The sequence below is a fragment of the Trichoplusia ni genome, chromosome 10, assembly GCF_003590095.1.
Source record: "Trichoplusia ni isolate ovarian cell line Hi5 chromosome 10, tn1, whole genome shotgun sequence".
NCBI classification, from domain to species: domain Eukaryota; kingdom Metazoa; phylum Arthropoda; class Insecta; order Lepidoptera; family Noctuidae; genus Trichoplusia; species Trichoplusia ni.
In genome coordinates this window covers 8669814-8694537 of record NC_039487.1, presented here as the reverse complement: position 1 = coordinate 8694537, position 24724 = coordinate 8669814, and the positions used below count along the sequence as shown (strand labels likewise).

Below are 24724 nucleotides of genomic sequence, written 5' to 3'. Positions count from 1 at the left end.
ATCGTTTCGACGCGTACCGACTATAAAGGTAGTTATTTGTTATCGTCATTACAAACTGAACTGGCCGATATAATGATATAGTTCTCGAGTTCGCAACAATCGTGTCTTTAAGAGTTTTTTTTTATATATCTACTGTGACAAACGCTTATGTGAGTATGCATGCGGGTTTAATTCGTAGGCAATGAAAATTATTGAATGGCATCAATGCCTCTAAAAAGCTTGGAAGATCTGAATAACATTATGCTCCGTAACAGCTGCGCGAAAATCTTTAATCGAGTTTAGAATTGAAATTATTTAAACTAAATATTTATTTCTGCATAAGTTAGAGAGCATAAATCGTTCTTGCACGAGCCCAGTGAACAACAGGGTTAAATATTTATACTTATTTGGGTATGATCTACTGTGTTTTCCTTTTATTAGATTTTTTTGCGCGAGGTATGGTAGCAGAGGCCGTCAGCATTGCCTGAAAATAAAAGGAGTAAATTGAAAACTAACTCAAAAAAGCACAAGCACACTACTTAGTTGTTATAGTTGCATTTTTAATTGTTACAGCATAATACAACATTATTGAGTTTTATCTTACATTAAATGAAAGTGCAACCATATGAGTTGTTTGGCTAGGATTGTCAGTCTTAACATAGGATTAGGATAGAAGAACATTTGTTAAAATAATAAAACAAATAAACAGGTGAAATACAACACAGCAAACATAAAAAAAACACCTCTATGTTCAAAAGCTAAATATTAACAACTTAATTTCGCTGAAAACAACACTGCACTGTTCATGTGTGCTATTAAAAATGAGTAAACCAACAAAACAAGCATGCATCAAGACACACAAAAAACGAAACTAAAATAAACATACTGTTGTGCTAACTTCAGCTGCAATTTTAAAGCGGGCTTGGGACATAGGATAGCCTTTAAACGTCAGTGCTTTTTGAAGTCGTCGGCGTATTGTCATGAAGTGAGATTATCTTATATTCTGGGTGACTCTCTATCTTCGCCTCAATAAGTCTCTGAAGTGCGTTACTTTTATCGCTTATAGCATCTCCTAAATCAGAGGCGTCAGCAAAACTAATTTGATCATCGCCCTTGTCGACTTCCTGTACTCCAATTTTATCATTGAGTACTCTATTCTCATCGTCAACAAGAGTATTTAAATCAGTACAACTCTGAAAATCATCAACGGTTTTTTCAATAGTTGATGATCTTCTACTGTTATCATCGGATGAGGTTGAGGTACTGTCCGACTTAGGTTTCTCTTCTTGTTTATTCCAAAAAGCGAGCTTTCCAGGCAACTGCAACAGTTTGCCGAAGCCTGAACTATTACCTTTAGGGGCTCGTGCCGGCGATTTAGATTTGTGCCGCTTTTTGGTTTCATTTGTCTGGTTGACAGGTAACCCTTTTGATACAAAAGCTTCTTGAACGCTTATGTTTGGTAATTTTTCCTCATCTGATAAAGTACTATCTGGAATGGTATCGGTATCTGATGTATTTAAAACTTGCTTAGCGTCTGTCACCTCATCTATATCATCTTTAGGCGGGGGTGGGGCCTTGCCCTTTCCATATTTACCCTTTGGGAATTTTCTTTTACTCTTTGGTGAATGATCGGGCGTTCCAAATGAGGCTTCATCATCGCTTTCAACAGAATCGTTATCGTTTACTGAGGTTTCGAAACTCGTTATTTCAGTATGAGGCGTACTTTCAGTTTCATTTTTATTCAAACTAACGGAATCTATTTCCTTCGTGGCAGTTTCGTCTAGCTCTGTTTTATTTGTACTAAATTGCTCATCTTTATTGTCTTTTTGTTGACTTTCAACGGGAATGTCGCTTACATTATCATTTTCTTTTACAATATCTGCTTCTTTTATTATAGATTCCTTTTTTGTAACATGTTTTTCTACTGCATTATCTAACAAAGTTTTTACAGAATTTACATCTTTTTGGTCCCGGTAAACTGTATTGGTATCGGTTTGATTATCAACATTTGCGTCAAGGGGGAAGTTACCTAATACTTGAAGAATCTTAACTTGATCACCAACATATTGGTATATGAAGGGGGGTTGTGTGTGGGATAAGAATACTTGGGACGGGAGATTTATAAGTGCGGGCATATTCGCATACTCAAAACTATCGTCGTCCTGTAGCTCCTCGATGATAACTTCACTTTCCTTTAAATAAAAAGTACTTAAGTCTATATCGAAATAAAGAAAACCAAAAAGTAATATAAGTTAATAAATGCAATGAACAGACTTATTGGCAAAATAATCGCAATAACTTTGGTATAGATATTTGCGAGCAAAATAATAAAAGCTGCAATTTAATAAGTTCCATATGATCATATTCTACATTTCAATTACATTATTCCGATCCCAGGGTATTTTATTTTTCTTCTTAAATTATATACCAATCGATTTATCTTATATTAACATAATACTTTCTTTATATCTTACATAAAATACTATAATCATAACACTTTGAAGCCAAATAGCATTTAACTTTATAAGTTAGGCATGTCATTTTCTACATTTGAGCCTTTACACATACCTAGCCATCAAATAGACACCATTCTTTCAAGATATATTTGTTCAGTCAAATAGTCAATATTTAAAAGTTTTCCTCACATACTATGTTCTGGTTTCAACCAAGACCCTGCACCATTCGTACCCTGGCACACCAAAACAAAACATTTACGTAGGCAGTGATGCAGCTTAAATCTACGCGACATTAAAAGCTTCACCACTTTATTATTAGAATAGTGAAAGCAATCAGCTGTCTGCATAATTCCCTACATAGATGTTCCCCCATAGAACCTTATATACTTATACAATATTCAGTTAAAAAAAAAGGTAATTTATGTTTGAGTGATGTAATGATCTGATAGAATATTGCAGTAATTATTCTACTAGTATATTTAGAGTGTTTTAATGCGTTCTTTTAAATAATAGAATAATCACACAATATCTTAAGGTGTTTGTAACCAGCAGCCCAAGTTCATAATATTCAGTTTAATATTATGAAATTCATACAATATAGTGTTACTTAACTTTTCATTTTTTTCCTTGTTTTGCACATTTTTTTGCAAACAGTTTTAAATTAAACCTAGTTTAGGTTGCTCATGCATGTCGGTTTCTCCATACTAACTAGACTGTAATGTGGAAACATCCTTCTTTAATTTTTAACTTAATTCTAAGTGTTCCTTAATTAGGTTTCAACACAAAGTTGCAATTAGATAGACCATTACAAAAACTTTGCTTAGTTTAATAATTAAGATGCCAGATTTTATGCATAGTGCTAGTACTATAAAATTGTGCCGACAAATAATTTTGATTAAATTAAATATTTTTATGAAATATAATTTAACATTATATGGAAACCGACGCATGAGTAATGAGAATTTTATGAACTAAGGCTGAGGGAGTTTATTCAGTAGACACTTGATATCCCATATTTACTTATAATTAATTAAATTCAATTGGTCAAATTATACTTTTATGCTCACATCTGTGTTTTTCTCTCTAGTTACATCTACATCATAGTTTTGAAAAGATATTTTTACATATCATTTTGAATCTCACTATTTCAACTCAATCAAGTATCTAAAAGTATGATTTTTAATACTTGGCATGGGTGTAGTATTTTATTATGTATAAAATAAAATATTTTTGGTCAAAAACTATATGAGAAAATTATTAAATGATGTAACGGTTTACTCACGCGTATTTATCGGGGTAGCCCGACTAGTTTCGGACCCAACCGGAGTCCTTAATCATGAGCAGACGCGGCGGGATCGCGAGTCGAACTGACGTCAGCGGCCGCGCATCTCGCTGCGTAGCGCCGCGCCCGCGCCGTGAGCGGCGGTGGGGCCGGCGACGCCGGTGGCGCGGGTGGGGGTCTGCTGTCGTCATTGGCATCGTCCGTGTTCCCGTTCTGGCTGAGTCAGTGCATACTATGCTGACCGCGTCGCTCTCCAGGCTTGGCTTCATATGACATAACGCAGCATTCAGTGCTGGTTCAGCAGCCTCCGTACTAGCGAAGGAGAAATACTTCGTGCCGCGAAAAGTACGGGAGGCTATAGAAATCAGCCGTCACCCGAATTTCAACAGAGACCGTGGATGGACACTGCCGGCAGCGTGGAAACCAGCACTGAATGCTGCGTTATGTCATATGAAGCCAAGCCTGGAGAGCGACGCGGTCAGCATAGTATGCACTGACTCAGCCAGAACGGGAACACGGACGATGCCAATGACGACAGCAGACCCCCACCCGCGCCACCGGCGTCGCCGGCCCCACCGCCGCTCACGGCGCGGGCGCGGCGCTACGCAGCGAGATGCGCGGCCGCTGACGTCAGTTCGACTCGCGATCCCGCCGCGTCTGCTCATGATTAAGGACTCCGGTTGGGTCCGAAACTAGTCGGGCTACCCCGATAAATACGCGTGAGTAAACCGTTACATCATTTAATAATGAATCAGTCTGACGATAGTTATTATAAAAAATATATGAGAAAAGTATCGATAAATATAAATTTTCTATTAGTAGAGGCCTTTTCCCACAGTAACAATGAACATACACACGTTCAACCACAGATATGCAATTGTATCTATATCTGTGCGTTCAACAGAAGGGGAAAATTTAGCTGCTAAGATATCATTAAGAACCAGAAGAATACGGCACGTATAGTCGAGTGGTTGAGGTCACCACGTCAAACGATGTGCTGCGAGTTCGATTCTCACGTAGGACAAGCGTTTGCGTTCCACGTTTACATTTTGTGTCCACAAATGTATGTCTTGGAGTCTGGATGTCTTTGGGCAACTGACTTGAATGTTTGTAAGCCTCCGACACAAAGATTATTTTTTTATCCTTTTCTATGATGATTTAAAAAAGGCGAGGAAACTAAATTTTTATCTGAAGCTAAACGCGTTCAAAGAGCTTTAGAAATCCGACGGGTTTTTATGCTACTGTGACGGACTCGTGATACTACACCCATGCGTCAGTAAATATCCGCTGTATGTGTGGGTTACCAGACCTCGGCCGCCTGCGGGCGCTTGATGGCGGTGACGCTGGTGCGGGCGGCGCGGCCGCGGGCGCGCGCGCCAGCTCCCAGCGACGCCGCGCGGGACAGCGACGCGCTGTTGTCCGCGCTCGAGTACCCAGAACTTATGTCCTCCGATGACTTTATGTGACTGCAATGGGAAACTTATTTAGAATTGGAGAGAGCATCCTCTTATATATTACGCTCATGAGTCACTGATTTATCGCTTAAGAATAGGGATGATGCATATAAAGTGAAAATAATTTTAGTCCGTCAGAGAGATAATTAAATTATACACAACAGTGCCGTCACGCGTAAGTTCTATTCACTGTAATTTGACCAATTTATATTTGCGAAACAAAAAGTGACTATTATTTTTAATTAAACCTATTGATGAGAATATTGTCTATATATGACGGTTCTAGCGTTAATACATAAGGGGATATAGCATATGGCACATACATGACATCCTGAGTTAATATTACAATATTTTGCCTTCTCTATTTCATAACAGGTTTTTCAAAAACTGAAATAAAGAAACATGGCGTTTTTTATTATGATACAATTTAAATATTTTATGTTTACGGAATAAAATAGGATAACAATCATCCCTTCATAGCTTCCTCATCAATGACTTGATCTAAGTTAGACTAAATGAGAAATAATTAAAAACCTGAAATCGGGCTCGTCACTCCTAGGGCGAGGTCTGACATCGACATCCACCTCTGGGAAGTACATCGGCGAACGGCTGTTAGATTCTGAAGCGCTGCGACGAGTCGTGAACCCACTAGAATTGAATAAAAGGAGAGAATTCTATAAAAAGAAGTCAAAAATAGTTTAAAATACAGTGTAAAACGCAAAAAAAGTATCGAAAATAATAATGTTTAAAATCTTCACGCGCAGCAATGTTATTACATTCATAAACAGCATGCAACTAAACACACAAACACTTTTTGAGCAAAGGACCTTAGCGAATGGAATGAATTTCACATAGGCGGTAATGAGAAATATCGTGCCAATTGCGATGCATTGCCAGAGATGATATTTCCCTTTTTTGTGAAAGCCTACGTCTTCGCATCGCATTCGATTCTCTTGGCTAAGCTAACCGCATAAGTGACTCGATCACTGGTTAAGCTACGCTTGACGCGGTTGGTCCGTAGATCTTTGTCATACGAGTTTCTCCGTGTTTCGGAAGGCACGTTAAATTGTGGGCCCGGCTATTTTTAATACATCTTCGACAACCGTTACAGGTAGTCAGAAGCTTGAAAAGTCTGGCAACCAGTCTAACCAAGAGGTATCGTGTTGCCCAGGTAACAAGGTTGAGGAGGTCAGATAGGGAGTCGCTCCTTGTAAAACGCTGGTACTTAGCTGAATCCGGTTATACTATAAGCCGACCCCATTACACTTGGAAAAAAGCTAGGCTGATGATGACGTTTTCGCATCGGCTTGAATTGCCTTGAATGTGGTACCTCTTCTTCTACTTACGCGAAATCGATAGAACTTCACATAGTACTAACCTCTTTCCTCCTCGCCTAATCAGCCTAGGCTCTGCTAATACGTCATCAGCCTCATCGCTGCCCCTCTCCTCGCGGGGCTCGCACTCCGTCAGATCAGACAGGCTGTAACTCTTGCGGAGCTGCTGTACTAATCCACCGCCGCCCTGACGAGACACAAAATAAATTAATAAAAAAAGGGATAGGTAATATCCACATAATCGAGACAATATTTCTTTTAAAGATTCAGGCGTCGGTGAGGTATTTAGCTTTTGATGTATTCACAAAAGGGCTGCAACTGGATGGTCTTGCCATAAAAAGTAATAAAAAATGTATGTTACAAAAACTAATCTTATGTTGAAAGTCAGGCTATAGCTAGGGATAATAAAATCTTTAATTGCGCCTGATGAAAAATACGAGCAAATGTTTCTCATGTATATAATATGATGAACTAGCATTAATAGTTAGGTGCAGTCTTAAAATATTAGTATTATAAATTTTACTCACGTGAAATCAGCAGTAACACCTTAGTTTACACAAGCTTTGTAAAGCATAGCACATGCTCTCATTATTTCTATTAAAGCGATGGTATTGAACGCTTTACAGATAAAAAATAAATGAACAAAGAGGAGACGCGATTATTTATTGAGAAATCATTGAATATAAAACTAAATCAGTCACACAACTAAATCTAAATAACACAATATAAGTTGGTGGATTCACAACACATGCGTTTTTACAAATATCTTACATAGAGGCAATATTCGTAAAGCTGCCATTGCTAGATATTCAATAAATTTAGTTTATTACGTTAAATTGAATTCTATATTTCATCCTAGCCATGGACAAGACGTATATGTTTATTGCCTCTATGAATCTATCAACTAATTATGTAATAATTACAGACGTCATGCTATGTATATATTTTTTGGATCGTCTATAAAATTGTGCAAGTTTTAAAAGTGGAAAATAAACAATACAGCAAAATAAGTAACAATTTAAAAGGAACACCTGGACGGCCTGTAATTTGACAAAAAGAAATGAATTCCACAATTAAAAAATAAAAGATAGGATTAGGAGAGGCAAGAATTTTACAAGAGAGATAAAATAATTCACTTACAATAAACACAAAGAAATGCGACACGAATTTGATTTGATGCTTTGGTTTTAGTTGCATTGAAGTTGATTTGCATTGTGGCATAACAAAAAATTGAGATAAATATTATCAAAAATATATTCAATATAGCAGCCTCAAACGTCGTGATAACAGAATCATAAACAAGAGGCATGTATCCAGCACAACCTCGTCCTATACGCAGAATGGTTGAAATTGTAAATACTAACTACTTAATATTTCTAGAGATGTGGTTAAGATATCTCAGAAACATTTGGTAATAAGGACTATACGATTTATACTAAGAATATGATACTATATAATATATTTAACATTGGCACTAGTATTTGCCAATTGAGGAGAAATTACAACACACTCGTTTTTAAAAGCTCTTAACCACTTTATTATGAATTGGACTACCCTGCCATAAAACAGTCTTATTTTGTGGCTTAACAATATTGAAGAGTAAATGCGATTTTTTTTATTTAATTCCATACGGTAATGTTATTTTCTTATTTCAAATAAAGTATTGAGCCACAAAATACGACAATGTACCGTCAATATTCACAGATGCAAATTTAGTGACAGGGGTGACGGCAAAAAAATTAATCATTATCATCAGCCCTAGACCTAAGTAGGAAATAAATTTCGATCAAATACATATTTAAAAGCGTCAAATCGTGTCACCATCAATTTTGAAGTTTTATGACCTGCCTAGTCGCAATTTATGCATAAATTCGTCGTAAAGTGTGACACACTTGATACTTTAAAAACAACGGACAATCCTAAACGTTGTCTAAAATTATCTAAACATCACAGTTGAGCTTGATTCGTGTTTATAATTCAGTCGACCTTGACTTCGTTGTTCTCCTTGTCCACGGCGGCCTGGCTCCTGGTGCGGCGGCCCCGCGAGCGGCTGCGCGGCCTCTTGTCCTTGGCGGGCTTCCGCTTGCGCACGAGGTTCACGCGGGCGCGCGCGGCCGAGTCGGGCTCGTAGTCGGGGTCGTGCGGGTCGCCGTCCCCGGGCCCGTAGTCCTGCGGCTCGTCGCGGTCCAGCTCCACTATCTCTACAATGCCGGGCAGTTCCGAGCGCTGGTACTCTAAATCGTCGTAGGTATCGTGGTAGCCGTCGGGTACGTCGCGAGCAGTTATCGCTTGTCTAGCTCGTGCGTCTCTGTCTTGCTCGGGACTCGGCAGATTGAAGTTCTGCGTGAAGCAGCAACGGAAAGGATATTTGGGAAAGACGGGGTGGAAAGGGAGAAATTAAAAAAGCGTGTTAATAAAATTAAAAAAAGACGAAATTAAACAAAGCGTCTATGTGGTTTATTTCAATCTGATGTGATAGCTGAGATATTACATGGTCTGGAATGTGGTCATGCCTGATGACTGGTGGCTCTGGGTGACTAGCTTGCTCGTTGTGCGATAAGGCCAATTTAGAAAGACAACAAAGGAACATCAAGCTGTGTGCAAATCAGCACTACTGGCTAAAGGTGTATTCGCGTTTTACTAAATTATTTACATATACACACTGTAATCAAACATGCCACACTTGCTTTGGTTTACTTATTTACTTGGTGACTTTAGGGTGGTATGAAAACAACACAAAAACAAACATCTAATGAACTCTTGAACTGTGTATTCATGTTAAGGGTTAAAGCCCACCGACACCCTATTCTGGCTCCTGGACCTTTGGAACATTTTGTAACCTTTCTGTTATCATTCCAAGATCTTACATGAGAGCGCAGTTATAAAACATAAGCATGCTATTAAGGCTATGAAGGGTTCTTAAAACTTACTTTAATGGCGGTCTGCATAATAACAGTTGTGGCATAGTTGACGCCTTTGGTGCCCAAATTGAGAACTGTGTGGTAACCCTGGTCTTTGGCCTTCGCTATGTACTCATCTATTTCCTGAAAAAGTAACGTTCAAGTGATTTATTACATCTGTTTTTCATGTTTATTACATTTTTATAGGTGAATTCATTATACGTTTACCATGGCCATGAGACGATCACTTATAAAAGAATTGAAAGTGCCAGCTTAAGTTGGCAGAGCTTTAAACAAGCTCAATTGATACGATAAAATATGGCAATATGCGCGACTGAATTGAAACGAGATGGCACTTAATTTTAATCGAAATGTATTGCCAAATAGGAATCGACAATGTTAGTTTAAGCATAAATAATATTTATTTGACAATCCTTAAATCAATTCTACTATCAAAACATTTGAACTTAGTAGAATAAATAGACTATCTTATCATTCCTATCATACTTCGTGGGTGTCATAACGGCAACCGAAGGATTTAATTACAAGATTAAATAGCACAGCGCGATCTATTTTTACACTAATAAACATACAAGTTACTGTATAGTGGGTTATGGGGTTATATTGCGATAGTAAATAAAGATCGAATATGAAAATGAATGTTTTATTCGAAAGTTGAACTAAGTATTCAATATTAATTTAGTCGATGAGCACTTTAGTGATACACTGAATTAATTTCTTTAAACTAGATTGAAATCCCAACTCAAAGGGTCCTAATATATACTGTTATGACCTATTCATATTAAATGGAATCAGTAAAAAAAACAATGCTTATAGCAATAAACGTTGTTGACTCTATGATGCTTGTTTTAAAATCCATTTCAATGTGTTGATTGAAAATGTTAATGCTAATAACTCGTTTAAATCTTATGCAGCAGTCAGTATTGCTCAAAATTTTCTTGGTTTGTGAATTTCTATGAATGCAAGGTGACTAGATATATTTTATGTAAATAAATATATTTTATTATTTTTAGAGAGCACGTACTATTCACGGACAGTACGAATAAAGAACACAAGTATATTAACAAAGCTAGAACAAAAAAAAATGCTGTTTGTGGATGTCGCAATTTAGACAAAACAGCCTAACATATTCGTAAACAGAAAAATGACTTCTAACTCAACTTGCCATGTTGCATCATGGAACTATTGTATTTAGATGTTACTGAACCTGGACTCTTCTAAGACTAAACTATTGTTAATCAATTTTGTTCCTGGATTTTGACTGGCAGAACGTTTTCAAGAGATCTTACCTGTTCCCGCCTGCAGAGCGCTGGGTGAACAAACTTCCTGTACAGTATGGAGGAACCCTTTGTAGCCGGCGAAAGCAGCCACAGTACGAGCACTATCTTCACCTCGTAGTAGAACGGGAACCATGATAGGAACACGTCGGTGAACGTCTCCGTGCATGTGAACAAGGCGAACACTATCCAGTACATCATCCATTTTACCTGGAAATTAAGGGTTTTTCATTTTATATGTGTTCTTTTTAAAGATTTTTGAAGGCTGTTTAAAATGGGCTCGCTCACTACTTCCTCTGACGAATATAAAATGCCCAGTCTTAGTTTTGAGCACCAACATCTGACGCCTTTTTAGATCCAGTAAGTTATAATATTATAATGACAAAATTAAAATAAAGGTTATTGTGTCATCACGATAACCCTGACAAATAATCGAATTTAGATTGCCTTAATGCAAATAGCATAATTCAATGTGGCATGAATATCGATTGTCTAAAGAACACAACATGCAAAGGATTATTGAACCAACGCACCCATAGAACAAGGGTCTTTAGGCTACGTTTGAACCTATAAGTACATTAAGTGGGAATGCTGTCAAATGCATGCCGTTTTCTGCACCGCTGTAATGGACTTTCATATGGGTCAATTAACTACCCCTCACATAGAAGACTGGCGATGGTTTTCAGTGTTCAGGTATTCGAAATAACTTCGAAAAGTCGTCATATGAAGAGGTAACAGAAATTACGAACCGAATAAGTCCAGAATAAAATTAATCAAACGTTTGCAAAAATTAACTTCAGACCATAATAAAATAAAAAACCAATGTTTCTAAATAAAGGACACGAAATCATACTAATAATGTAAATAAACAGTCCACATACTGAGAAGTCACCTCGGTCTCATAATGATCATGACACCCTTTAAACAACATTCTGGCTATTGTTTATAAAACAAAGCGAGAGTTATGTACCTGCTACCGGCGGCTAGTAATTAGTCATAGGAAGCCGGGAACAAGGTAAAGGACACAGCGGGAACCGAAGCGTTTCAAACACGAGCGAGCGCCCGGTACAAGGCCATAATTGTACTTTACTGAACCATTTACGGCAAATTACACATTTTTTCAACAAGGCAAATTGGAGCTCGTCAAATGGAAATTCGTCGTTTGACTTAACAATTACTTGCCATTTTTAGTTTATAGGCCACAATTGCTCAAAAAAATGTCACAAAATAGAGCGGCATTTTAAAAATGTATTGTAATTTAATATTTGATCTCCGTCGAATAATAATGCGGATAATTTTATAGTTTCTTTAAACAATCACCTAGAAACACTGAAAGCATATCAAAATATAGTAATAGCGGGCGACATCAATATCAATATTATTTACAAGCAAAACGAACAAACTTATGATCGTACTAACAGGTTGAGCTACCTTAACATGTTGGCAATGCATGGCCTGCTACCAGGACATGCCTTGCCAACTAGGGGACAAAACTGTCTAGATCACTTTATCCTGAAACTAAACAAGATAAGAAAAGCAGCTTCTATTGCAGTGTTAAATACCACAATTACAGATCATCTTATGATTTTACTAAAGCTCCTAATATAAGAGTACTACAAATGTAAAACAAGTATAAACAAAAAGAAAATATTGAGTTTAAAACAAAAGAATCATGATACTAAAGCTCTCTAATATAACGATACTTACAAATGTTTAAAAGTAAAACGAATGTGGATTTTAACAAAGCAGTAGCTACCCTAAAACTAAGCACTATTCACAAACTAAATTTGCTTAATGATCCTGTTGAACTATCTGCATTATTAATAAACGAACTTCAAAGCTGCCTTCAGCAGAACACTATCACTACCTTAATTCCAAGAAACAACAGAATTATCAAACCATGGATAACGTTGGGAATTTTACGTTGTATTCAAAACAGGAATAATATGCAAAGAAAGTTACGACTTGATCCTGAAAATGAAATTCTTAAAATAACTTACCGTAGGTATCGTAACTATTGCAACAATCTGGTTAAAAAACTTAGAAGAAAATATGATAAAGATCAACTCACAAAGGCAAATAAAAATTCTAAACAAATTTGGAGCGTAATTGATAATATTACCCATCGTAAACCAAAAAAAACACATAATTTAGAACTATTTGAAATAAAATCAACACCAAATGATTCCGTTAATCATATCAACAATTATTTTTCTAACATTGGTAAAACCCTTGCTGAAGAAATACCCACCATAAACAACACAGAATTTGATAGAATCATAAGCCCACAAACCTCTACTTTTGTACTTCTTAATACTAGTCCCGAAGAAGTTCATGACGTGCTTATGAGTCTTAAATCTGATAGCGCGCCAGGCTGGGATAACATACCTACAAAATTCCTTAAAATTGCTCATGAGATAGTCGTACCGTTAATAACACGGCTCACTAATTTATGTTTCGAAAAAGGCATATTCCCACCAGCTTTAAAGCAAGCAATCATTACTCCTGTTCATAAGGGTGGTGATAGACACGATGTCAATAACTACAGGCCTATCTCTGTCTTACCTGCAATAGCTAAAATAGTCGAGAAACTTTTAAACTACCAAATAATAAAGTATACTAACAAATTTAACATTATTTCAAAAGCTCAATTCGGTTTCAGACAAAAAATTTCAACAGAGGACGCTGTTACAACATTAAGTAGTCACATTACTAAATTTGTAGATTCTGGAAAGAAGTGCCTAGCCGTCTTCCTAGATTTAAAAAAAGCTTTCGATACTGTTTCTGTACCCATACTCATAAATCGTCTGGAAGGCATAGGTATAAGGGGGGTCCCGTTAGCATTATTAACAGACTATCTCAGTGATCGCAGACAAAAAGTAAGAGTGGGAAATTACGTTAGTGAGGAGTCAAAAGTGACGTATGGCGTTCCCCAGGGCAGCGTATTGGGCCCGACGCTATTTTTAATTTATATTAATTTGCTGTGTAATATGACTCTAGAAAATGGGCGTATATTCTCTTACGCAGATGATACAGCCGTCGTGTTCTCGGGCGATACATGGGATGACGTGCATCAATATGCTGAAAATGGTCTCCTTAAAATTGCTTACTGGTTAAACACTCATCTTCTAACACTTAATGTTTCTAAAACGAAATACATAGCGTTCACAAATTATAGGAATACTCAACCCCATAGTCAATATAGTCTTAAAATCCACTATTGTCACAGTACATCTAATAAAAACTGTACTTGTAATGAAATTGAAAAAGTATCCCATATTAAATACCTAGGTATAATAGTTGACCAGCGTCTTTCCTGGCATACTCATATAGATTTGGTGATGACCCGTACTAGAAAGCTAATCTGGATATTTAAACATTTAAGACACATAATGAATAAAAAGCTCCTAAACCAAATTTATGTTTCTCTTGCTCAATCAATAATAATTTATTGCATACCAGTGTGGGGCGGTGCAACAAAGACAAAGTTTCTTGAGCTAGAGAGAGCACAGAGATCTTTAATTAAGGTTATGTACTGCAAACCATATCGGTTCCCTACTGACGATTTGTACTCTATTAGTGATTTGCTAACAGTCAGAAAGCTGTATATTCTATATGCTATTTTAAAACTGCACAAAACCCTCCCGTATGACCCTACAGTTCAAAATAAAAGAAGTAAAAACGTCATAGCACCAGTAGTATTCGTTAAAACAACATATGCAAAAAGACAATTTCTCTCAAAATCGACAGCCCTGTATAATAAAATAAATAAGTTAATAAATATCTATCCTCTTTCTATAAGGGATTGCAAAAAGGCTATTGTTCAATGGCTAAAACCAAAGTCGTATGAGGATATAGAACTATTTTCCATTAAAATGAGTAAAAGCGACTAACATACATACCCACATACACATTCACCACACACACGCACACACACACCAAACACACTACACACACACGTACACACACACCTAAAACATGCATACACAGTACACATACGAACACACTATACTAGAACTACAAAAATTTTTGATGATTACTCTCGTTTTTAAGTTTTACTGTGTTTCGTATATTTTAGAAGTTTTATTGTGTTTTTACTATCTCTAGAAGTTATTTTTAAGTTTTTGTTTTCATTTAATTTTATCCTACATCTAAACTTACTTTTAATTTTTGATTGTATTTACAAATATTATTCTTTGTACACAACTTTTACCAAGTTTCCTTATAGTTTGAAGAGCGGGGCCTCCTAACACAGGTATATGTTTACTTAAAAGGAGGTCTCTATGTAAGACTGAATGTAAAAGGTTATGTTAAAGAATAAACAATTTTTGATTTTGATTTTGATTTTTTTTTGATTTTGAATGAGTTTACTTACGTATTCCTTTAGGTTCTTCGTCCGGACAGCTTTGTATGAGGCATAAGCCGGGTAGAGGGTCCCGAATACCAATCTGCAAAATGGATACACCACCAAATAAGTGATCATCCTCGGTGCAAAGAATCCCGTCGTTAATGCGAATACGCAGAAGTTCCCAAACGTGACACTAGGAATGCATTTACTGAGAGCCACTCCTAGATTTGTTGCGAATCGACCAAAGACTTGTCCTCTCGGATAACCGAGAGGGAAGTCATCGTTATCGTCGTAACCCTCGTCGACGTTAGGGTCGTATTTAACGACTTCTCGATTAGTTTCGGCACTGTCAAAAGCGGTGACACGTGCGTAATCGGCCTCTAGCTTGTTGACAATGAAGCGGACGCTGGACAGTCCGAGGCTCAGCGGCGGCAAGCGAGGGCTGTCGTCACGGTTACCGGTTGCGCGACCCACCGCCATGGATACGGTTTCCACGACATTTGTTTTCTAGCAACGCATGGGTATTCACAGTTTGTTTATTGTTTTACTAGTGTCTGTTCCGTCAATGTGTTCGGATGCACTGCACATTAATATTTTAGACGCACACGCTATATGAACAGTAGAGACTGATTAAATAAAGATCTGTCTCGGCATGATTGGCGAGCTGTTAGCTACCTTGTAAATCAATACCTTGTAGACCAACGTGCTCTGTACAGAGCTGTAAAGGCAAGTTGTAAGGCCGCGTAGACTGGTGTTTGGTTGGAAAGTTAATAGTCACCAAAGGTATACAACACTGGCCTTCAAGTGGTAATTAGGTTCTTTACTTTTACTAAGTTGTCTTTTATTTCAAAACAATAAGTTAATTGTTTTCCTAACGACAAAAATATTGGACTCGTATTTTTACGTGGCAAAAGTATTGGACTCATGTTTTTACGTGGATAACGGTTTTGATGCGTCACGGCATAAAAATAGGAAATGGATAAGCATATGTACAATTGCAATTAATAAGTGTAGTTAAACATAACCAGTTAACTTCGCATGTCAACAGTTTGTCATTCGTCGATCAAACATTTTAGAATCATCCGTTATACTGCATGCTTACTATCCGGCTAAATGCATGAGTGCGTGAAATTTTAACGAGTAAGTGCTGGCTGAAAGTAGGCGCCTTTGGTATTAATTTCAATCACTACTGGTGGAACAAGTTAGTAGTTACTACAGATAGTGACGTTATGATACGATACTGGATGTAATATGAGACTGTATATTCTAGATAAAAAAAATACGGAGGAAGCGACTAATGCAAGAGTGGACAATTTAGATGAATAATAAATTGACGACAAAGCTAAGCGTACGTCTTCGCCAGTTTAGTATGAGCCACCCCGAACGGCGTTGTTGCGTTAGCCGATTGGATATCAAGATTCCAATAAGGCTGGACGACTTTAAAAATAAACACAATTGCATAGCTGGACGTATATGTACAGAGATACCTGTACATATGTCTAATTGTAGTCTGGCTCTGCATTCAGTATTGTTTATACATTTTAAGATTATAATTTGGATGTCTTGATTAGCTTGATTTGCGAAACACGATAAAAATCCAAATAGATTATAGAGTATAGCTGTAAGACTCGATTAAATCGAACTCTTTTTAACTCGTTACTTAACTCGTTTTAACGAACAATGATTGTAAAGTTGGTCAAACTTTCTGATGATTCATACCAACATACATAGTTTAAAAAATACTCATTCTTAAACATATTCTTGTACAAGGCAAGTTTCTTAACTTCAATACAACAATGATTATCCATATATGAAACTGTGTGATGTAATTGTTCAGATACTCCCACCTGGGGGAGGCAATAAGACATGTTACGAATATGGATTGGTCATAACTCAAATGTAAAGTGGCCTCGTCAATAATCCTTTTATTATAGTTTTCTTCCTATTTTGTGCCAACCGTTTTTCATTCGATCGATTTATGCAATTTCATCCAAATAAAAATGATTCTACCAACTTCGTGTTTAAAGCTAGATAAATTTGTGTTCCTTAAAAAACTCAAGGTTTATATGGATTGGCCACTTCCTAATAAACTATTCCTGTATGACGAATTGGTATTGATTTAAATTAAAATTGTACACGGAATGTATCTGCTTAGTATCACGCGAAGTGGAACACTAAATGTGGATAAAACTAGATCATCGTGCTTGCGAAACGAACACACACGCACATGGTTTGATTTCACAACTCCCTAATAACATCCTAAAATAAATAGGCGAGAAGCAAAGCATTTGTTCTAATTCTGAAGCCGTTGCCAAGCCGTGCGTACTACAACACCATGCCCTTTACGACGGAAATGCATGGGACCAACGTGGCGTACTTGAATTATTTGCAGATCAAAATAGGTTACGGCAGAATTTGCCGTAACACGAGACCATTTTTAAATAATTCAATAGTGTAGTGTCCATCGAGCAAAACATTAATAATCGTCAAATATATTGCTAACCTATTTAACTACTGACGAAAACGATCGGTTATAAAAATAATGCTCACGCATATGGGTCAAGAACCTCTAATACAGGACGTTGCATCCGAACATCACACGCGAAGTTAAAACCTTTGTTCGCTGTATAGATCTAGGGCTGGCAATAAACTGTTCATACTAATGCATGTCAAACAATCGAAATATCATTATTGTCGAACGTTTGCAATAATTCAGCCTCTTCATAACAGCCTTTAGTAACCCTATTGAGATTGCAAGGCTAATTCGTACTCGCTTCGTGATTATGCATCGCAAAATAAATCATTCTCAAGTGGGTTGGATTCAAAAGGTTATCTAGAATAGCTTATTCTGTTTTCAAAATCTGATCAATTGATGATAACGTAGATTTACGACAGTTTAAGGATTCGAGAAAGAATAATTATGTCCCTCAAATTGAATGAAAATTCAAACGGAATATTCTAAATCGATATATGGGTTACTTTAGAAAACCGGTTCGTGATATCCAACATTCAAATCACGTTTATTGGAATGCATCCTGTTATATCTATAAAAAAACTGCTTGATCCTTTCTATACGGACGAGTACAGCTATTGGTGTACTAAATAAGGAGTGTGCGCATCGTATCGTGGCATCGCATCGTTCTTCAGGGTCGATGTAACAGTCAGTTGAGCGTGGCCGGTGCGGCGTGGCTTATGATTAGTCGTATTGAATAACGGGTGTAGTTTTTGTTGATTCTTTGCAAACCATTTATTTCTAATGGTTGTAGTGTATAGCCATTACGGGTAATTGTCTGTATCAGCTATAGCAAGATTAAAAGGTTTTTTGTTTCGATGAGTAAACGTCTTCGAATGGCACACTGAGTTACATTCGAAATTTTCATGCTGCAATAGTAGGCTATGTTTTCGAGGTTACAAATAAAATCTATGCGTATAACAGAACTTATAACAAAAAAGCTTCCAGTAAATTAGGATGTCGTTAATAAATGAAAGCGTAGGATGTATTACTCCCACGTTGTATCACTTTGTCTGTAAGCAATTTTTTTTACTTAGCCTTTTTTGGCTAGGGTAGAGTGACCTCTGTGAACTCAATTTTAATTTTAGCCTCACTCCATTTAATCGTAAGCATACGCTATAAACTCGTATTTTGAAAGCAGTCATTGTTTAGACAACCTGACAGAAGTCCGTTCAGATCTTTATGCGTACTTTGCATTGGTTAACGTCATAGATCTCACAATGTAAATATTCTCTTGTCGTACTATATTTGCATGTTATCAATTCACAACTAAATAATTTTGCGTAAATAAGGCGCTAGTAATATGTAAACTTCCTGTGTATTGTAAGAATCGGTCAAGCATGCCATAGGTTCATTAAAATTTTAAATTACTTTGGCGTTTGTTTGTAGCGCTATTCTACCGTTCTACCAAACTCGCCTATTTTAGAAACAATAGAAATTGATGTTTTACGGTTAACTTATACCTAGCACTAAAGCGAACGAATATAGATTATTACTTAGTGGTACCTATCTGTAGTCGTTCCAAATGAATGTCAAGTCTAAAATAGGCATAAACCTTGGGTTGAGCGCTTTGTACTGGCCTAATGGTAATGTTTTTGTATTATTGACATTAAAATAGGTGTCTGGTATATAGTATAATAGATCAATTTGTTTTATAGAAAAATCCTTCTGTGATACTAAAGTAGGTACCCGTCAAAATATATTTTTTTACGGGCCTAAACGTGTAACTCATATGGTTTGTTCTTAGTTTTCATCAAGACGTAACATCACAGTTAAGATAATGAGTATATTTCATTTTGTTGACATACTGTACCTACTGGTCGGATCATTATGTCACAGTTATTTTGGTAGACTAACCTAGTTGCGATGCAAATTACCTAACCAGTACCGGGTATACGGACGCAAATATTAATTGTCACAATTCGCTTAAGGGATATTTTTAAACAGGAAAGGAAGCATTAGTGTTGCAAGGAACTCGTGCTCTGGCTGGACTATAGCAGTGTCGTGCTATATTATATTTCAAACATATCATCATTTAAAAATAAACACATGGTACAAGACATCATATATTTGTAGGATCTTACATTTAAGCAACTAAAATATTACAAACCGCAAGTTAAATATAAATCACAACGACATGATCCTCGTAATAAATAGTTATTCTTATATCAAGTTTCGTTCGAGAAGACATTTAAAATTATACAAAAATATATGTCACCAACAAAAGTGGGTAAAGGTACACGTAATTCAGCCGAGGCTATACCTAAAAAGGTAAGACAAGGTGTCTTAATAAGCACATAACGTGGCGCAGTCAAGGTGTACGACCTCCTGACAGCGCGAACAGATTGAGCGCACTCGGAACAGACACTAATAACTCTTTACGTAGACCGAATGTCGATAAATGAATCACTAACAGTTAGGTGTCAACGCACTTCACTTGTTGCATAGAATAGCGACGCGAACGCAGGCCGTGAGCGTTACCGACTAAACCTTCTCCTCACTGCACCAGAGGCGAACGCCCGAGCTTTGCCGAAAATAGCACCCGGCAGTGCACAGGGATACCCTAGTGACGAATTCCGCAACCAATCTTCACTTTTCTTTGTTTAACACGACACGGCGTATTTTGTTACAACTGAACTCTATTATTGCAATCTTCAGTAAAGTTTTTATTCAATGGCTAATACAATAGGGTAGTGTAATAACGGGCAAAACTCCTCTCATTTTCAAAATTTGAACTATTCTCCATGAGAGATGGTTTACGTCTGAAGGTGAAAAGAATGATAAAAGGCGTACACAAGTAGTGTAGTGTTGCCAAATTTCAAGATGACGAGCTGATCCCAAAATCACGGCTTTTGGATAATTGCCAGTGTTGGACTATGTATGTTACCACGCTCATGGCTAGCTTGAACCCGAGAACAATCACAAAGCATTTAATTGACATATTAAAAAGAGAGACTCCTTTATTAAAAACAAACAATTCCAAAAGTAAAAGAGGGCTTCTGAAGAGGAATGAGTTGTATTAGACATGAAAATATGAAGTCCTTGGAGAAAGAAAAGGCTAAATGTAATTTTAAGGTTTTTTTCAATTGATTTGGGAACAGGAATACTTTATCTGTGATTCTTTAAACAAATAATGATCGAAATTAGAAAAATAAATTTTCATTCATAGATTTGAACAAACAACCTAATATCATAAATATCAGCCCGTTACGCTTTCATAGTTTTTATTGCTTTTAATAAAATTTGGAATGGATTAAGTTTGAGTACAATGAGCCACAAATTCACTCAGGTGAAATTCATGCAGCTAATGAATAAACAAAATTAGGTATATGACAAATAATCCAGAAACTATTTGGACTTCAATTTTAAAATAATATTATTGAATCATTTTCTTTAACTTAGAGCTGGCACTTAGGCACATATATTTTCTTCAGTAGGAAAACGACAATTGAGGTGTTTATTGGAGTAATATTTTTATCATTGAAAATATACATATGTGACTCATTTTTAAGCTGTAAGAACTCCAGACAGCATTTATTCACATTAATAAGTTTCTTTAGTTTCCATGAATGGTATTACTCACAATCTTTAAGCTGAAACACTTAAAATAGGTCAATTATTTTAAGTGAATTAATTTAAAGCCTTATCTTTAATGCTTGTTTATCCCAATGAACAAACCTTTGTAAAACAGGTGGATTTCTCCCAGCAAGTTACATATTATTATACAACATTAACATTACTAATCATACTGTTTTAATATTATAATGTATTATTTACATATTTCTTGGTTGCCAGTAAATTTTGTGGCATTCGAAAGTTCAAATCAAAGAATATACTATTTTAGTAGAACAAAAGAAACATATGTGAGGTAGGTCAGAATAACTAATATGCAGTGTAGCCATTTGTACCTTTAAGTATTGAAAAAGAAATTGAAATTTATAAATATATTTCTGTCATTCTCTTCCCAACTTTAAATGCTTAAGTACAGTCACCAATTTTAGTAATAATTGTGTTTGTGCAATAAGTTTGGTGCTTGATATTTTTACAACAGTTTCTGTGGATCAGTGAATCATAAATTTTGTGATGAATCAAATTTTATGTTGAAGTATAACACTAAAGATAAAAAAAATTGATAGCTTCGATAACCTTACAATAGTTTTAATTAAATAGATTTAAGTAAGGATTCAGTTGCCTGGAATAGCTTGGAACAGACGAAGATGTCTGCTGCTTTAATTAAGATAATTAAAGCACTTGATTCAGCCGATAATGTTATAATGTGCTCGACATAATTACAATGAATGACGGTTACAATGACAAAAGAATATTACTGTTTCAAAATTACAAGCAATATGTTGTATTAAAACCAGATGATCGTTAAACTAAATCGTGATACATGTTGCAAAATGTTTGATATATTAATAAGCTAGGCTTTTTTATCGTGTTAAGGACGCAGTAGGACTACCAGGAAATTATTATTAATAATATTTCTTATGCAAACAAAGGAGCAGACAAAAATAAATTAATTTTAAAATGAAGAAAAAAAATTGGAAAATGGAGTATACTTACATGACCAGTCGAGAAATTATCGACGATATCATATTAACAATCACATACGAAAATTCACTCAAATAATCACAATACAAAACATAGCAAAACACAACCGCCCGATGAAAAGTCTAATACGCCATGATGATATTGAACTGACAGTTGTTTTGATCACGTGACTTCACAAATCAATATGGTTTTAAGATGGCCGTTTAAAAAAGTAATTTATTTAATTCAAATGTAATTTTTAGAGAGGCAAAAAATAATAAGAAATGTTTATGATATTACCGCAGACTTTCAAATTTTTTGTAAAAACTTATAGTCCTCAGTTTCGATTAAGGCGTCATCTATTAGTAACTTTTGACATCTAAAGTTGGGCATGCAGTTGCGTTATGTCGTTGTTTGGGGAATCGTAAAATAATTTCAAAACCTTTATTTCTGCTAGATTTCTAAATTTAAGCCATTTGCCGTAAGCCAACAAAATACTGGTTATCTTAATTCAAACTCAGTAGTTGAACCACGAATTTGAGTAGAACACTTTGCAGAGCCCTCTATTTGAACACCAACAAACTAAAACGTAAAATCTACGTCCTTAGTATGGAGACTATAAGGCGAAGGATTTCAAGAGTTTTCTGCGACTTCACCAAACCGTAGACTAAGTGTTCACTTGCTTTAGCCGGCTAATAATAAGTTTCATCATAATGCTACTAAATGAAAAAGTAATAAGAACCTTCAACATGGCACGATAATGTTGGCTTTTGAATTGAGCCACGTAATATAAACGTACCGCAGGAACATTTCTTGTGTTTTCCACGTAGTTTCCCTTCGCTCGACGAAGAGTGTGACGTGTTGTGCGTTTTAATGCTCAGTTTTTTGACGTTTGTGTAGTTTTTAATGTGAATAATGTGATTGTGTAGTTCGTTATGGCTTATAAGTACCGTGAAGATTTAGTTGGCAAACGATTTCTCGCTGTGAGTGGTGTAACAAAAATTAACGTGAATAAAGTTTCCGAATGGGGATGGAAAGCTGGTATTATCAGAGCAGCATCGCTCAAAGATAACAAGAATAAAGAGCTTCAGGTATATATACAAGTTTATTGGTATATTTAATTAAAATAAACTTAAGTTTCATTCATGTTTCTTTTGAGTTCTCTAGAAAAAAAAAAAACGAAGTACGCGTAAAGGTAACTTCGAGCGCGCGATTTTTCGTACTACTATTGTTATTAGTTAACTTACTGAGTACCTACATACTTCATTGGCTACTTTCCATAATCTCATTCCTTTTCATAGCCAACTTCATAAGATGTTATCAATGTCGTAAAATACGAATCAATGCCAAGAAAATTTATTATTTTCCTGTGATTGCTGTTTGTTTCTATAATTCTTTAGATGACCTTCAGATCTGACAAAGTGCAGCGTTGAAATGTGGTTAGGCTAGGTACCTAGTACCCTGTAATTACCACTTGTAATGATACTTGGTTGTGTACACACCTTTAGTACATTTTGTCTCACAAGGGGTACAGGAGGGAAGGGGGGGGGGGGTAGAGAAAGGGCTCCCGAGTTACGGGCGTTTGGAAAGGGCTCGGATACCCGGGACTACCAGGCTCTGGAATATTGCGGGTCTGTACACAATACGTACTTATGCTTAGCTACAAGTAGAAATAAAGTAGGTACATATGAAGTAATTTTATTCATATAGGTATGTGTTTATAATAGGTTGTATTAATAGGTGTACTTGTAATTTACAGCGTAATTGAATATTATAGGTACCTACGCGTACATAGTAGGTAACTAGGTAAGGACCATATTCATACCTACATACAAATTAACTGCATATAACTGCATATTAAATAAATACTTTTTGATTCTACACATCTAGATCTAGCGGAAGTACTTTTTAGTTAGGAGGACGAGACGACTATAAAGATCCTACCATCTGGGTGATTCTGATAGGAAGTATCATTTTTAACTAACAAGGAATTAACAGGATTACAAAAAAAAAAACATTTATTCAGCCCTGTTTTGTTTTCATATTCTACTTAAAATGTAGAAGTTAGTGCAAAATGTATCTACAACTTTAAATGTGGTCGGTGCCACTATACTTTTTAATTAAAGACAAAAAAATTGTCTATAACTTGCCACAGATAGCACAACTACCGTCAGTACTTTAATAGGTACTCATTTACTTAATTATTGCTTCACTGACCTTTAGCATAAAGCATAGTAAGCAGGTAGATAGGGCAAGTTCCGTAGTGGATTGATTACACGGAATATGATATTATCCCTAATCTACGCATGAGAAAGGATATGACATTATAATTATGTCACTTCGTCTTTATTTGAAGGCTTGCTTAGGGTTCGCAACTTAGACTAAATTATATTCTGTTGACATTAATTGCAGACCTATTTCGTACTTCCTAAGAAAGTTAAGACAAAGACAATAATACCAGTTAGAATGGGATACAGAAAGCTTTACTTAGCTAGGTGTTATTTAATTCTAACGCACACGATCACCTTTTTTTTTCAACCGTTGAATATTTTTTGTTTGTCTGTCCACTATTTTACTATCTTACCATTGTTAGTGATTAGCATTATATTGCAATTAAGTATAAAATTG

The 24724-nt window shown here is 36.1% G+C and overlaps 2 protein-coding genes across 3 annotated transcripts in view; one reads left to right on the top strand and one right to left on the bottom strand.

Moving 5' to 3' along the window:
- Positions 1-388: 388 nt before the first annotated feature.
- On the bottom strand, positions 389-22287 carry LOC113498244. 2 transcript variants are annotated; one of them, XM_026878186.1, is made up of 9 exons: positions 22130-22287; positions 15079-15151; positions 10716-10913; positions 9436-9549; positions 6550-6692; positions 5706-5819; positions 5027-5183; positions 866-2171; positions 389-463 (listed from the first exon to the last, which is right to left on the bottom strand). In XM_026878186.1, exons 1-8 carry the CDS (start codon positions 22159-22161, stop codon positions 921-923), a joined length of 2082 nt encoding a protein of 693 aa, XP_026733987.1. In that variant the 5' UTR covers positions 22162-22287; the 3' UTR covers positions 389-463; positions 866-920. The 2 variants fall into 2 exon arrangements, with proteins under 2 accessions (XP_026733987.1, XP_026733988.1); XM_026878187.1 differs by lacking the exon at positions 22130-22287 and adding an exon at positions 19996-20711.
- Positions 22288-22924: 637 nt separating this feature from the next.
- Positions 22925-24724, top strand: part of LOC113498243 (lysine-specific demethylase 3A-like) — a 155968-nt gene continuing 154168 nt past the window's right edge. Inside the window, exon 1 of the mRNA XM_026878185.1 lies at positions 22925-23187. Coding sequence (XP_026733986.1) covers positions 23032-23187 — 156 coding nt within the window. The 5' untranslated portion in view covers positions 22925-23031. The remainder of the gene's footprint in view (positions 23188-24724) is intronic.

Bases quoted from the DNA above. Each gene is read 5' to 3' on its own strand.
- LOC113498244 (XM_026878186.1), bottom strand. From the start codon at position 22,161: ATGATATCGTCGATAATTTCTCGACTGGTCAT. The intron at 9,550-10,715 runs GTAAGATCTCTT...TTACTTTTTCAG, and splicing joins CGCTCTGCAGGCGGGAACAG to GAAATAGATGAGTACATAGC. The intron at 6,693-9,435 runs GTAAGTTTTAAG...GTGTCTCGTCAG, and splicing joins TTATGCAGACCGCCATTAAA to GGCGGCGGTGGATTAGTACA.